The sequence below is a fragment of the Tachyglossus aculeatus genome, chromosome 17 (assembly GCF_015852505.1).
Source record: "Tachyglossus aculeatus isolate mTacAcu1 chromosome 17, mTacAcu1.pri, whole genome shotgun sequence".
Lineage (NCBI taxonomy): Eukaryota > Metazoa > Chordata > Mammalia > Monotremata > Tachyglossidae > Tachyglossus > Tachyglossus aculeatus.
The window spans coordinates 13,482,535-13,497,544 of record NC_052082.1 but is presented as its reverse complement, the minus strand read 5'-3'; the positions used below and the strand labels follow the sequence as shown (position 1 = coordinate 13,497,544).

Sequence of the window (15,010 nt, the reverse complement as noted above, 5' to 3'; positions counted from 1 at the left end):
CCATGCTCTTGGCAAGGTGATGAATATTAAATATTCATTCCTCTCTTCTGGCAGCTTTGAAGGTTAGACAAGCCTTCACTGTAGTTTCCTGAGAGGATAGGTAAGAGATGGGCAAGGAATAGCACAGCATGTGTAGCTTACGCGAGGTACAAGGTGAGAGACAGTCAGGTCTTCCAGGACGCGGCCCTATGTTTCGTTGACACAGTAAACTTAAATCAGTATTTAAGACAGGAGGTCATCGCTTCTGTTTTTCCATTCTCTTTATTGCCAACAAAGTTTAAAATGTTCAACATCCAAAAAAATTCAGATAATAAATACTGCACTTTAGGCTGTAATAAATAAAAAGTTTATTAACAAGGAATGCACTTCTCCAGCCCCAAGTGTGGGTTATTTTTCTTGAAAAAAGAAAAAAAAATATGGCCATAGTTCACAGTTGAGCAGCTCAGAGCTGCCCCAGTTACAGCCGTTCAACATCGGAGCTCCCCTCTTTCTCTCTCATCAGGAAGCATATTCACAGTTCCGAGTCCTCCATCCACCGGGCTCTCTGTGGAGAGAGGTCAAATGTCGAGAGTCAACGAACTCTGCTGAGAAATTGTCCGAAACCTATTAAGCAGGCATATTGAGGAAATCTGCATTCCAAAGGGATTCCTCAATGTGTGGTTGACTCAGTCCACAAAGTCAAGATTTTTATTCCTAGGTCTGGGCCCAGCCCAGCAAGCTGCAAAGGAATTATTTTCGTACCACATCCTCCCTCCGACTTTGACATTCTCGTCTTGTGCCACTGCCTTGGGTGTAGTTTCTCACAGTGGGGAGGGGGGAAAAAAATAGTCCTTGCTGCTTAGACCAATTTGGTCCTCTAGTTACAGCGCTGCAGCAGCATATTCAGTGCATATTCCATTCGATTTTTTAGTTCCAGCGAGCATCCAGAAATCAGTAAAGTAGTCAGCCGGAGCGTCGTGGAGATCCTATCTTCATTGATGTAAGTGAGTAGATACTCGTCGCTCTGGCTGCAGAGGATTATTTTCGTATGATCGTGGTAGAAGTTCACCTTCAAGGGAAAAAGGAAGGTTTGAGAAGTCAGGTTTTGACAGGAAATGAGAGAAAACAAAAACACAACCAAGGATCTCCCTGAACTGTCCAAAAGTAAAATGATTGTTTACCTGAAATGTGCCATCGTTGAACAGCATCATTAAGGCCTTATCAGATTTTAGCCACTGAAGGAGGTAGAGCCGGGGCCTGCGAACATCAGTGACACTAGGCAGGTCTCCGCCCTAGGGAAGATGGAGGAGATTAGTCCAGAATGAACCAACTGCGCTTTTTTTTTTATGGTATTTACTAAGTGTCAGGCACTCTTCATTCATTCAATCATATTTATTGAGCGCTTACTGTGTGCAGAGCACTGTACTAAGCTCTTGGGAAGTACAAGTTCAAACGACCACCGGGGTAGAACTGGAAGGAGTATGAATTTAATCCCCAATTTTACAGATGCGGTAACTGAGGCACAGAAGTTAAGTGACTTGCCCAAGGTCACACAGAAGACTACTGGCAGAGCTGGGATTCAGACCCAGGTCCTCTGCTCTTTCCAGTGGATCATGCTGCTTCTCAATTCAACACCAGTTTGGTCCTATTTGTCCCCTATCCATCCCCAGGAACTTACATCCATGAGATTCTCCTCCATGTAGTGTGAGAAATATTTCAGCACCGTGACTTGGCTAATTAACTGTTCAGGAGCATCTGTAGCTGGAAACACTGAACACTGGCCAAGCTCTGCATAGTAGTGGACTGTTCTAAAGAAACAGGGAGAAGGAAATGTATGATAAATACACAGATGGTTAGCTGACGCATTGCTCAGCGATGACCCATTTGGGCAAAGTAAAACAAACATCTTCCGACTTAAGACTTACTTTTTGTCGGGGAGAAGGCTCATGTGGGCCCCATTGTTGAAGAGGACCCCGACCGTGTGATCCGACAGCTGGTAGCCGAAGCCGTATTTATTCGAGTAATCTACCCACTTGGTGACCCACTGAAAGGACGTGGTCAGCTGCTCTTTGGGGATGCAGTCGGCCTCTGGCATATTCTCAAGGCAGCCCCTCAGAACCCTTGCCACTGTGTCGGCCACGCTGCCCATAGTGCTGTCCTCCAGACCTGAGAGCCCAAAAAGGAAAAAGGAAAAAAAAAAGCAGATTTCAGTGTTTACCGTTTGAACAAAAATGGACACTCCTCAAAGCTGATCTTTTTGCTCTGATCCAAGAGAAATCAGGTAATCAATGGTCCTCTGATTTCTCTTTTATGTACTAATGGGAAGAGACTGCAATCAAAGCTCACTGTGAAAAGGGAATGTGTCTATTATATTGTAATAGTAATAATAACTTTGGTATTTAAATGTTTACTATGTGCCAAGCACTGTTCGAAGGGCTGGGGAGGATACAAGGTAATCAGGTTGCCCCATGTGGGACTTAGTCTTTCTCTCCCATGCGCTTAGTACAGTGAGAATAGAGTACAGAGAAACAGTACAGTACAGAGAAGCAGCGTGGCCCAGTGGAAAGAGCACGGGCTTGGGAGTCAGAGGTCATGGGTTCAAATCCCTGCTCCACCAACTGTCAGCTGTATGACTTTGGGCAAGTCACTTAAATTCTCTGTGCCTCAGTTCCCTATCTGTAAAATGGGGATTAAGACTGAGCCCCCCGTGGGACAACCTGAACACCTTGTACCTCTCCAGTGCTTAGAACATAGTAATCGCTTAATAAATGCCATTATTATTATTATTACAGTGCTCTGCACACAGTAAGCGCTCAGTGAATATGATTGACAGGCTGACTAGTTCAATTTTTTTGCCCCAATTCAGTTTTAGTCTTGGCATTGGTCATCATTTAAATGAGACAGCTTCAACTTACATTCGCTGCTGCTGCTGCAGCTACCCAGAGTTCCTCTCACTATCATCCTAATGGAATCCCCGATTGGCTGCTTGTGATCTGCTGCAGGTGCTCCAGACTTGACCACAGTCATACTGGGTGGTTGGATCTCCTGAGAAGGAAAAAAAAAAAAAGGAGGAAAAAAGAAAGGTATTAAGATTTAAGAACCTAAATCTGTTCTAGGTGCCAGACTAGGGGCTAAGATCTGAGAGCTTTTCCCTGCAGATATCAAAATCATAAAGGGAAAGAAAGAAAAAAAAAAAAAAGACATGCTCACAGCATTTGTTCATTCATTCAATTGTATTGACTGAACGCTTACTCTGTGCAGAGCACTGTACTAAGCACTTGGGAAGTACAAGTCGGCAACATATAGAGATGGTCCCTACCCAACAACGGGCCCACAGTCTAGAAGGGGCAGACAGACAACAAAACAAAACAGGTAGACAGGTGAACACACCGGGTTTCCTGGGTTAGGGATAGCTTCCACCCTGTAGTGATAATGATGATGCTATATGTTAAGCACAGGGCCAGGTGGTATACTAAGAGCTGGGATGGATGCAATCAAGTTCAGTTGGACACAGTCTCTGTCCCATGTTGTGCTGAAGGGCAGTCTTAGAGTAATCAGAAAGAGTTTTTATGAAGGTTTTGAAGTCTGTGACATGTCTGTCTCTCCCTTCTAGACTGTGAGCCCCTTGTTGGGTAGGGACCATCTCTATATGTTGCTGACTTGTACTTCCCAAATGCTTAGTACAGTGCTCAGCACACAGTATGCGCTCAATAAATGTGATTGAATGAATGAATAACAGCAAACCTTAACTTTACTGATTAGACCGGTAATAGGAGTAGCATTTATTGAGCACCCACTTTGGTTCAGTGCACTGTGCTAAAACTCTTGAGAAGTCCAGAATGATAAAGTAACATTACCCTAAACTATTGCAGTTAAGAAATCAGTTTTACTCCTTCTGGCATACCTCATCTGTTCTGTGTTTGTGGGGCTGCTGGGTTATGGAAGCCTTCTTCAAGTCATGTCTAAGCTTGTAAATTTCTTCATCCTCTTTAGCCAGTCTGTCTGAAGATAAGAGAAACACATTTATAAGGTTAGTACTCAAAATTTCCATTCCCTACTATTTTTAAATACAAAACGGAAACAGAACCAACTAAACATCGACTTGGGCGGATTCCTTTCCTTATCAACTTGAATAATGCTCGGACTTCCAAGGCAGAAAGTCTGCAACCCCTGCTTTCTCTTTCTCAGGAGATCCAACCATCCAGGGAGTCAGTAGTCTAACGGTAGTGTGCTGAAATGCACCATTAACAGAAAGCCCACTTATCGTAATAAATCTTCCAGGCAAGCTGATTACACTAGGTGTGGCTGACTGGCTTCCAAGAATGTGGAGCAAGAGGGGGCTGACAACACCGCTGGAATAGAACAAAAATGCACTGATACTGCTTGAGAGTCCTCTTTGTTCTATGGAGCACCAATCTCTCTCAGACACAATAATAATAATGATATTTATTAAGTGCTTACTGTGTGCAAAGCACTGTTCTAAGCACTGGGGAGGTTATAAGGTGAACAGGTTGTCCCACGGAGGGCTCACAGTCATTCCCAATTTTTACAGATAACAGGCACAGAGAAGTGACGTGACTTGCCCAAAGTCACACAGCTGCCAATTGGAGGAGCCGGTAATTGAACTCAGGATCTCTGACTCCAAAGCCTGTGTTCTTTCCACTGAGCCACACTGCTTCTCTAAAACCCCAACACAAGCCCCAACTTACTATGTGTATCGAAGTATCTTGCTTTTTCCTTTTTACCCCCAAAGAGAGCAGCCGCTGCCTTCTTAAAGAAGTTCTTAGCTGGGCTTGACAAGTGGAAGTCTGGCACAGTATGGCAGCAGCTTGAAGACAGTCTTTCTGGTGTGAAGCCCTGTGGAGGAGCAGAAAGGCCAGTTAGAGAAGGAGTGCTTACTGTGCGCAGAGCACTGTACTAAGTGCTTGAGGGAGTACAATGTAAATGCATCCCCTGCCCACAATGAGCTTAACAGTCTAGAAAGATGGCAGGCAGTTTCAAACAAACCGGAGACCAGAGGAAACAGGGTACCTACCTGCATGAAGAAGTCATGTCGAATGATGTCATCCAGCCTGGGGCGATCCTCTGGGTTTTTGGACAGCATGCTGGCTATTAAGTGTTTCGCTGGGGCCAGCAAGGATGAGGGCATGGTGTATCTGGCTTCCCTTATACACCTGTAGGTTTCTTTAAGATTGGTCGTCTCAAAAGGGGGTCTTCCCAAAAGCATGGTATACCTGGAAAGGAAAGAGAGCCCCCACATCAGTCAGAAAGAAATAAGGAAGGAAAATAAGTTCGCATTTCACCTCAGATCTACTAGGCTACAAGCTCCTTGAGGTTTGGTATCCTGCATACCAACTCTATTGTACTGCACTCTCGCAAATGCTTATAGTACAGTGCTCTGCACACAGTGAGTGCTTAAGAAATACCGATTGATTGATTACTTACATTACACAGCCTAAGGCCCAAATGTCTGATTCACAGCCATGTCCTTGTTTGTTGAGCACTTCCGGTGAGAGATAGTTTGGTGTGCCGCATATTGTCCTAAGAGATAAGGCATCAAGATTAGAAAACAATAAAGCTTTATCAAAGCTTAAGAAAATAATAAAGGTTTGGGGGGGGGGGGGGGGAGACCCGGATTTTCACCCCAGTATTAATCCAGTCTTAGATAATGAAGTCTCATAGCCAAACCTATAGACTGCAACCTTATAATGGGCAGGGAATGTATCTATTACATTGTACTCTCCCTAAGCAGTTTGTACAGTTCTCTGCACACACAGAGTGCTCAGTAAGTACTGATTGCTTGATTCCTAGAGAAGCTTGAGGATGGGACTTTGAGGCAGGAAGTGCCTTGCATTTCCTGAGGATTTTCCATCCTGCATCTGTAGCCTGACAGCCTTTTGAACTGGATTCCCAGACTTGCTTAACCCAAGGACCTGTCAAAACCCTAATTAAAAGTTTTTAATTAGGGTTGGAGACGCCCCCTAAAGCCTGCCTCCTTCCAGTCCCTGCTAAAAGTCACCTTCCCCTCTCTCAAAGTGAAGAGTTAGCCCCTGAGGTCCAGTGTCCCTAATAAGGTAAGGCTTTTAGTCACAATAAAGAGAGAGCCTAGACTTTTCCTCCAGACCCCTAGTTATTAGTTGGCATAACAGATTAGAAACCATCATGGCCCCATCCTGGAGGGTCAGGACCACCTGAGCCATTAGATCCCTCTCAGTTTTCATAGCGGGTGTCTTACCGTCTCCTGTGCTCCAACGGTTCCAGCCGTGCTGCCAAGCCAAAGTCGCCCACTTTCAATTCCATGGCTTCATTGATGAAAAAGTTACCTGTTAAGACAATTAAACCCCTTTGAAGGATCAACTATACCTTCTTTAGAAAATTAAAAAAAAAATCCGCACATATGCAGAAAGCCAGAAGATTTAAGATTGTCAGTACAGAAGAATGACTCAAAAGAAGCTCTGCAGGACAGCTCTCAATTAGATAGTGTAGGCAAATTCTCAGAGACGCAGAAACGCATTTTGTCGGGAGTGTCAGGGACAAGCTTACCTAGCTTAAGGTCTCTATGCAATATTTCTTGCTCATGAAGGTACTTCAGTCCTGACACGATCTGCCTGAGGTAGTATCGCACTTCTGGTTCAGTTAATACCTTTCTTGCTTTCAAGATATGAGCCATAGACTAAGGGAAAAAAAAAAAAACACAAGGGGGATGGGGGTCAATAAGATTGGAACTGGAATCTCACCTGGGCCAGTAAGTGTGGCAAGAGCAGGCCTGGCTGATACTATTCCAAGGAAAAAGAATATAATGGAGCTCTTGGGGTTAATACTCACCCGCCTACTGCAGTACTCGAGGAGAATGTAAATATTTTCTTTGTCCTCAAAGTAGTGGTAGAACTGCACCACATGTCGGTGATGAAGAATCCTGTGCAGCTCTATTTCTTTGTCGATCTGAAACAGAAAATGCAAGAGGCGTTTTATGAGGCTCCTGACACCAGCTCACCGGAGATGAGTGTTTATACATGCAGAAGGAATTTTTTTCCAAGAGGGAAGGGCCATCGGGCTCCACAAAGGGAATATTTTGCCGCTCAGTCATACGCACCTTTTCCCTTTGATGAGGTTTGGCTACCCTGCTGTGTGGAATGATTTTTGCAGCGTAAACTTTGTTGTTTGTCAAGTCGGTCATCTCATAGCACTTCGCAAAGCCACCCTAAAACCAGACAAAGGCGGAGGGGGATGATTACGCCCAGCAGAAATAGGGGAGCGAGGGAAAAATCGCAATTATATTCGACTCATAACCTGCTACATATTTCGGGGGGGGTCTAAATGGTGTCAGTTTTTTGGGGGGAGATAAGGTATAAAATCCAGGTAGGATACCAGGGGGTTGAGAAAACAAGTTTTTATTCATATTCGACCCCAAACTCGATGGAGGGGGACAGAGGGTGAAGGGACACCCCTCCCACCCTTCCCCTGGCTCCAAGACAGATTCATCCATATTTTTTGAGCGCTTACTGCGTGCAGAGCACTGTACTAAGCGCTTGTGAAGTGCAATTCGGCACTACAGAGAGACAATCCCTACCCAACAACGGGCTTCCAGTCTAGAAAGGGGGGAGACAGCTAGCAAAACGAGCAGACGGGCATCAATCAAGCCGAGAGGGAGCAAGGGGAAAGGAGAGGAAGGGCAAAAAGGGGGGGTGCAAACCCCTAGATTTGGCTCCAACCGCGCCCTCCCAAGGAGGCCTTACCTTGCCCAGCACCTTGCCCCGGCAGTAGCGTTTGCCCGTGTTGGGATCGATTATAATCCTGGAGATCTCGGCGCTGGAGTGAGAGTGGTGGTGGTGGTGATGGTGGGGATGGAGGACAGCCGCTGGGCTTTGCTGCTGCTGCTGCTGGTGGTGGTGCTGGTGGTGTTCCTCCGGCTGCATCTGCTGCTTCTTCTTGGCCTCCCCCGGGCAGGCTTTGCCCAGCGCCTGCTCGCCCACCTTGGCACTGCCAGCCGGCTGGTAGGTAATAGTCCGCAGGAGCTCCATCACTAGCCCCAATACTCGCCCCGGTGTGACCGTTGCAAGCCCGGCAGCTCGATGCCCCCCAACCCCTTTCCACCCCTTTCCCAAACCCGTGCCCTTCTGATGCCAGCAGCGGCCGAGGCTGCTTTTTATACCTGCAGGGGCGAGTGATGTCACTCCTTAGGCCCTGCCCCCCTCTGCCCAGGCCACACCCCCTCCCCAAACCTCGCTTCTTCATTCACTCATCCGAGCGTTTTTAGTAATAATAATAATAATAATAATGGCATTTATTAAGCGCCTACTGTGTGCAAAGCACGGTTCTAAGCGCTGGGGAGGTTACAAGGTGAATGAATGATGATGGCATTTATTAAGCGCTTACTATGTGCAAAGCACTGTTCTAAGCGCTGGGGAAGTTACAGGGTGATCAGGTTGTCCCACGGGGGGGCTCACACTCTTCATCCCCATTTTACAGATGAGGGAACTGAGGCCTAGAGAAATGAAGTGACTTGCCCAAAGTCACACAGCTGACAATTGGTGCAGCCTGGATTTGAACCCACGACCTCTGACTCCAAAGCCCAGGCTCTTTCCATTGAGCCACGCAGCTTCTGATCAGTTTATCCCATGGGGTGGCTCACAGTCTTCATCCCAGACTGAGCCCCCTCCTTCCTCTCCCCCTCCTCCCCTCTATTCCCCCCGCCTTACCTCCTTCCCATCCCCACAGCACCTGTATATATGTATATATGTTTGTGCATATTTATTACTCTATTTATCTATTTATTTTATTTGTACATATTTATTCTATTTATTTTATTTTGTTAATATGTTTTCTTTTGTTCTCTGTCTCCCCCTTCTGGACTGTGAGTCCGCTGTTGGGTAGAGACCGTCTCTATATGTTGCCAACTTGTACTTCCCAAGCGCTTAGTTCACTGCTCTGCACACAGTAAGCGCTCAATAAATACAATTGAATGAATGAATCCCCATCCCTCATCTGTAAAGTACAGTGCTCTGCACGCAGTAAGCGCTCAATAAATACGATTGAATGAAGTGGGGATGAAGACTGTGAGCCCCCCGTGGGACAACCTGATCACCTTGTAACCTCTCCAGCACTTAGAACAGTGCTTTGCACATAGTAAGCACTTAATAAATGCCATCATTATTATTATTTTACAGATGAGGGAACTGAGGCACAGAGAAGTTAAGTGACTTGCCCAAAGTCACACAGCTGACAAGTGGCGGAGCCGGGATTTGAACCCATGATCTCTGACTCCAAAGCCCGGGCTCTTGTCCGCAGAGTTACCCTGCTTCTCGGCATTTGTTAATCAATCAATCAATCAATCGTATTTATTGAGCACTTACTGTGTGCAGAGCACTGTACTAAGCGCTTGAGAAGTACAAGTTGGCAACATACAGAGACAGTCCCTACCCAACAGTGGGCTCACAGTCTAAAAGGGAGAGACAGAGAACAAAACCAAACATACTAACAAAATAAAATAAAAAGAATAGATATGTACAAGTAAAATAAATAAATAGAGTGATAAATATGTACAAACATATATACATATATACAGGTGCTGTGGGGAAGGGAAGGAGGTAAGATGAGGGGGATGGAGAGGGGGACGAGGGGGAGAGGAAGGAAGGGGCTCAGTCTGGGAAGGCCTCCTGGAGGAGGTGACTTCTCAGTAGGGCCTTGAAGGGAGAAAGAGAGCTATCTTGGCAGATGGGCAGAGGGAGGAAATTCCAGTCCCGGGGGATGACGGGGGCCGGGAGTCGATGGCGGGACAGGCGAGAATGAGGTACGGTGAGGAGATTAGCAGCAGAGGAGCGGAGGGTGCGAGGTGGGCTGTAGACGGAGAGAAGGGAGGTGAGGTAGGAGGGGGAGAGGTGATGGACAGCCTTGAAGCCCAGGGTGAGGAGTTTCTGCCTGATGCGCAGATTTATTGGTAGTCACTGAAGATTTTTGAGGAGGGGAGTAACATGCCCAGAGCATTTCTGGACAAAGACAATCCGGGCAGCAGCATGAAGTATGGATTGAAGTGGGGGGAGACACGAGGATGGGAGATCAGAGAGAAGGCTGGTGCAGTAGTCCAGACAGGATAGGATGAGAGCTTGAACGAGCAGGGTAGTGGTTTGGATGGAGAGGAAAGGGCAGATCTTGGCAATGTTGCGGAGCTGAGACCGGCCGGTTTTGGTGACAGCTTGGATGTGAGGGGTGAATGAGAGAGCAGAGTCGAGGATGACACCAAGTTTGCGGGCTTGTGAGACGGGAAGGATGGTAGTGCCGTCAACAGAGATGGGAAAGTCAGGGAGAGGGCAGGGTTTGGGAGGGAAGACAAGGAGCTCAGTCTTGGACATGTTGAGTTTTAGGTGGTGGGCAGACATCCAGATGGAGATGTCCTGAAGGCAGGAGGAGATGAGAGCCTACTATGTGCAAAGCACTGTTCTAAGTATGGGGGAGGGGATACAAGGTGATCAGGTTGTCCCAAGTGGGGCTCACAGTCTTCAGCCCTATTTTCCAGATGAGGGAACTGAGGCCCAGAGAATAATAATGATGGCGTTTGTTAAACGCTTACTATGTGCAAAGCACTGTTCAAAGCGCTGGGGTGAACACAATAATAATAATAATGGTTGTTTTTGTTAAGCGCTTACTACGTGCCAAGCACTATTCTAAGTGCTGGGGTAGATACAAGGTAATCAGGTTGTCCCACGGGGGGCTCACAGTCTTCATCCCCATTTTCCAGATGAGGGAACTGAGGCACAGAGAAGTTAAGTGACTTGCCCAAGGTCACACAGCAGACATGTGGCGGAGTCGGGATTTGAATCCATGACCTCTGACTCCCAATCCCGGGCTCTTTCCACTGAGCCACGCAGCCTCTCCATTTATTGAGTGTCTACAGGGTGCGGAACACTGTACTAAGCACTTGGAATAATAATCATAATGATGGCATGTGTTAATCACTTACTACATGACCAGAACTGTTCTAAGCGCCAGGGGGGAATACGAGGGAATCAGGTTGTCCCACATGGGGCCTCCCAGTCTTCATTCCCATTTTGCAGATGAGGTAACTGAGAAGTGAGAAATGAAGTGGCTTACTCAAGGTCACACAGTAGACAATAATAATAATAATAATCGTATTTGCTAAGCGCTATGTGCCGACCACTGTTCTAAGCATTGGGGTGGATGAAAGGTCATCAGGCTGTCCCACGTAGGGTTCACAGTCTTCATCCCCATTTTGCAGATGGGCTAACTGAGGCATAGAGAAGTCAAGTGGCTTGCCCAAAGTCACACAGCAGACAAGTGGCGGAGGCAGGATTAGAACCCATGACCTTCTGATTTCCAGGCCTGTGCTCCATTCATTCATTCATTCAATCGTATTTATTGAGTGCTTACTGCGCTTAACAAATACTATCAGTATTATCCCCACAGCACATATGTATATATCTGTATGTATCTGTAATTATTTATCTCTTTATTGATTCATTTTTTGATTCATTTTTCATTCATTCATTCTTTATTGATTCATTCACTGATTCATAAATTCAATCATATATTGAGCCCTGACTGTGTGGAAAGCACTGTGCATATATCTGTAATTTATTTATCGATGTATGTATTTATCCATTCATTCAATCGCATTTATAGAGCACTGACTGCGTGCAAAGCACTGTACTAAGCGCTTGGGAGAGGACAATTCAACAACAACAAACGGAGACATTCCTGTCCACATCTTAATGTCTGTCTCCTCATTCATTCATTCATTCATTCATTCAATTGTATTTATTGAGCGCTTACTGTGTGCAGAGCACTGTACTAAGTGCTTGGGAAGTACAAATTGGCAACATATAGAGACGGTCCCTACCCAACAGTGGGCTCACAGTCCTCCTCTAGGCCGTGAGCTTGTGGTTGGCGGGAACGGGTCTGTTGCTCCATTTCCCTCTCCCAAGCACTTAGTACAGTGCTTTGCACACAGTAAGCGCTCAATAAATACGATCGAATGAATGAATCGATCAACTGGGGCCGCTCCACCCGAGGGCATCCGTAGGCGTGATTGATGCCCGGAGGAAGGTGGGGGGCGACGGGGGCATCCAAATAGGGGTCGGGGTTGATTTGGTGAAAAACGGGGGATCCTGAAGGCTGAAGGTCTCCCTCTCCCCCCACCTCAGGGGAGAGGTTTGGGGCGGGGCTGCGAACCAATCAATCAATCAATCAATCAATCAACTGATCAATCAATCAGGGCATAGCTGGAATCTGCCCGGGCGGCCTTGAGCAGGCAAGCTTCTTGCCCGAAAGTCCAACTCGAGGCCTGGGCATCCGCCGGACAGCCGGGGAGAGGTTTGGAGAGGGGCTGCCAATCAATCAATCAATCAATCGACCAATCAATCGATCAATCAATCAATCGATCGATCAATCAATCAATCGATCAATCAATCAATCGATCAATCAATCAATCAGGGCATAGCTGGAGCGGTCAGGCTGCCTGCCTGAGAGCCCAATGGGTGGGTCAAGTGCGGGGTTCTGGACCAGAGTAAGGCACCCCTCCCCTACTCCCTGTCCCCCCCAACTGAAGGAGGTGTCCAGACAGTTCCCCTCCCCTCCCTCCCAGAGGTGGAGGTGTCCAGACAGTACCCGGCGGGAAAGGCAGACCACGAGCGACACCTGGTGGGAAGGGCAGGAAACCCCGAGGCCGCCTGTGGGCCTGCATTGTCAGAAGCGATTTCAATCAATCAATCGTGTTTATTGAGCGCTTACTGTGTGCAGAGCACTGTACTAAGCGCTTGGGAAGTCCAAGTTGGCAACATATAGAGACAGTCCCTACCCAACAGTGGGCTCACAGTCTAAAAGGGGGAGACAGAGAACAAAACCAAACATACTAACAAAATAAAATGAATAGAATAGATATGTACAAGTAAAATAAATAAATAAATAAATAAATAGAGTAATAAGTATGTACAAACATATATACATATATACAGGTGCTGTGGGGAAGGGAAGGAGCTAAGATGGGGGGGGTGGAGAGGGGGACGAGGGGGAGAGGAAGGAAGGGGCTCAGTGTGGGAAGGCCTCCTGGAGGAGGTGAGCTCTCAGTAGGGCCTTGAAGGGAGGAAGAGAGCTAGCTTGGCGGATGGGCAGAGGGAGGGCATTCCAGGCCCGGGGGAAGACGTGGGCCGGGGGTCGATGGCGGGACAGGAGAGAACAAGGCCTAATGGTGAGGAGATTAGCGGCGGAGGAGCGGAGGGTGCGGGCTGGGCTGGAGAAGGACAGAAGGGACGTGAAGCCCAGGGTGAGGAGTTTCTGCCTGATGCACAGATTGATTGGTAGCCACTGGAGATTTTTGAGGAGGGGAGTAACATGCCCAGAGCGTTTCAGGACAAAGACAATCCGGGCAGCAGCAATCAATCAATCGTATATTTTAAGCACTTACTATTAATCCGTTCAATCAAGCACATACTATGTGCAAAGCACCGTACTAAGCGCTTGAGAGAGTTCATTCCTTCAATCGTATTTGTTGAGCACTTACTGTATGCAGAACACTGTACGAAGCACTTAGCACTGTAATAATAATAATAGTATTTGTTAAGCGCTTACTATGTGCAAAGCACTGTTCTAAGCGCTGGGGGGATACAAGGTGATCAGGTTGTCCCACGTGGGGCTCACAGTCTTAATTTCCATTTTACAGATGAGGTAACTGAGGCACAGAGAAGTGAAGTGACTTGCCCAAAGTCACACAACCGATAAGTGGTGGAGTCCGGATTAGAACCCATGACCTCTGACTCCCAAGCCCGTGCTCTTTCCACTGAGCCACGCTGCTTCTCTACCACACACATTCCCTGCCCACAGTGTGATATCTGTTTATTTGAATTGATGTCTGTTTCCCCACCACCACCACCCCTGCCTCTAGGCTGTGAGCTCGTTGTGGGCAGGGATTGTCTCTCTTTATTGATGTATTGTACTTTCCCGAAAGCTTAGTACAGTGCTCTGCACTCAGTAAGCGCTCAATAAATATGATTGAATGAATGAATGAGTCATAGTAAACACACACTATGTGCAGAGCACTGTAATAATAATAACAATGATATTTGTTAAGTGCTTACTATGTGCCAAGCACTGTTCTAAGCACTGGGGTGGATACAAGGTAATCAGGTTGTCCCACGTGGGGCTCCCAGTCTTCATCCCCATTTTACAGATGAGGCACAGAGAAGTTAAGTGACTTGCCCAAAGTTACACAGCTGATAAGTGGTGGAGGCGGGATTAGAACCCACGACCTCTGACTCCCAAGCCCAGGTTCTTTCTACTAAGCCATGCTGCTTCTGGACTAAGCGCTTGAAAGACTATAGTAAAAAAAATTTCTGGTAGAACAGGGCTCTGCTCCCAGGGAGCGCCCAAAAAATGCTACTACTACCTTTGCTGTTATTATGCACAGAGAGAGACTAGCCTTTATTATGTTGCCTTTCTTGTTTGTAGCATCTGGCCCTGTTTTTACTTTAGCCTCTTTATCTCACAATCCTACTCCCACTCTCCTCCCTCTCCTGCTGTCTTCAACCTCTCACTCTCGGACTGGTCCTTCCCCTCTGCTTTCAAACACAATCAAGTTTTCACCGATGCGCTTTGTCCTTACCCTTGACCTCTGCGACCGCTCACCTCTTTGGCTTAGTGGAAAGAGCACGGGTTTGGGAGTCAGATGACATGGGTTCTAATCCCACCTCTGCCACACGTCTGCTGTGTGACCTTGGGCAATCCACTTCACTTCTCGGTGCCTCAGTTACCTCATCTGTAAAATGGGGATTAAGACTGTGAGCCCCACTTGGGACAACCTGATTACCTTGCATCTACCCCAGCGCTTAGAACAGTGCTTGGCACATAGTAAGCACTTAACAAATACCATAGTCATCATCATCAACGACTTAAACCACCTCTTTCAATCAATAGACGGCCTCTTTCAATCACACAATCAGTGGTATTTATTGAGCGCTTCATTCATTCATTCATTCATTCAATCCTATTTATTCATCATCATCATCATCATCAATCATATTTA

At 46.8% G+C, this 15,010-nt stretch overlaps 1 protein-coding gene across 1 annotated transcript; it reads right to left on the bottom strand.

Annotated features, from left to right (window-relative positions):
• Nucleotides 1–242: 242 nt before the first annotated feature.
• On the bottom strand, nt 243–8,075 carry PLK2 (polo like kinase 2). The gene is made up of 14 exons (XM_038759427.1): nt 7,716–8,075; nt 7,073–7,180; nt 6,805–6,921; nt 6,523–6,652; nt 6,215–6,302; nt 5,425–5,520; nt 5,015–5,213; nt 4,689–4,836; nt 3,884–3,981; nt 2,895–3,024; nt 1,905–2,145; nt 1,658–1,787; nt 1,161–1,271; nt 243–1,048 (listed from the first exon to the last, which is right to left on the bottom strand). Exons 1-14 carry the CDS (start codon nt 7,998–8,000, stop codon nt 857–859), a joined length of 2,073 nt encoding a protein of 690 aa, XP_038615355.1. The 5' UTR covers nt 8,001–8,075; the 3' UTR covers nt 243–856.
• Between the last annotated feature and the right edge of the window lie 6,935 nt (nt 8,076–15,010).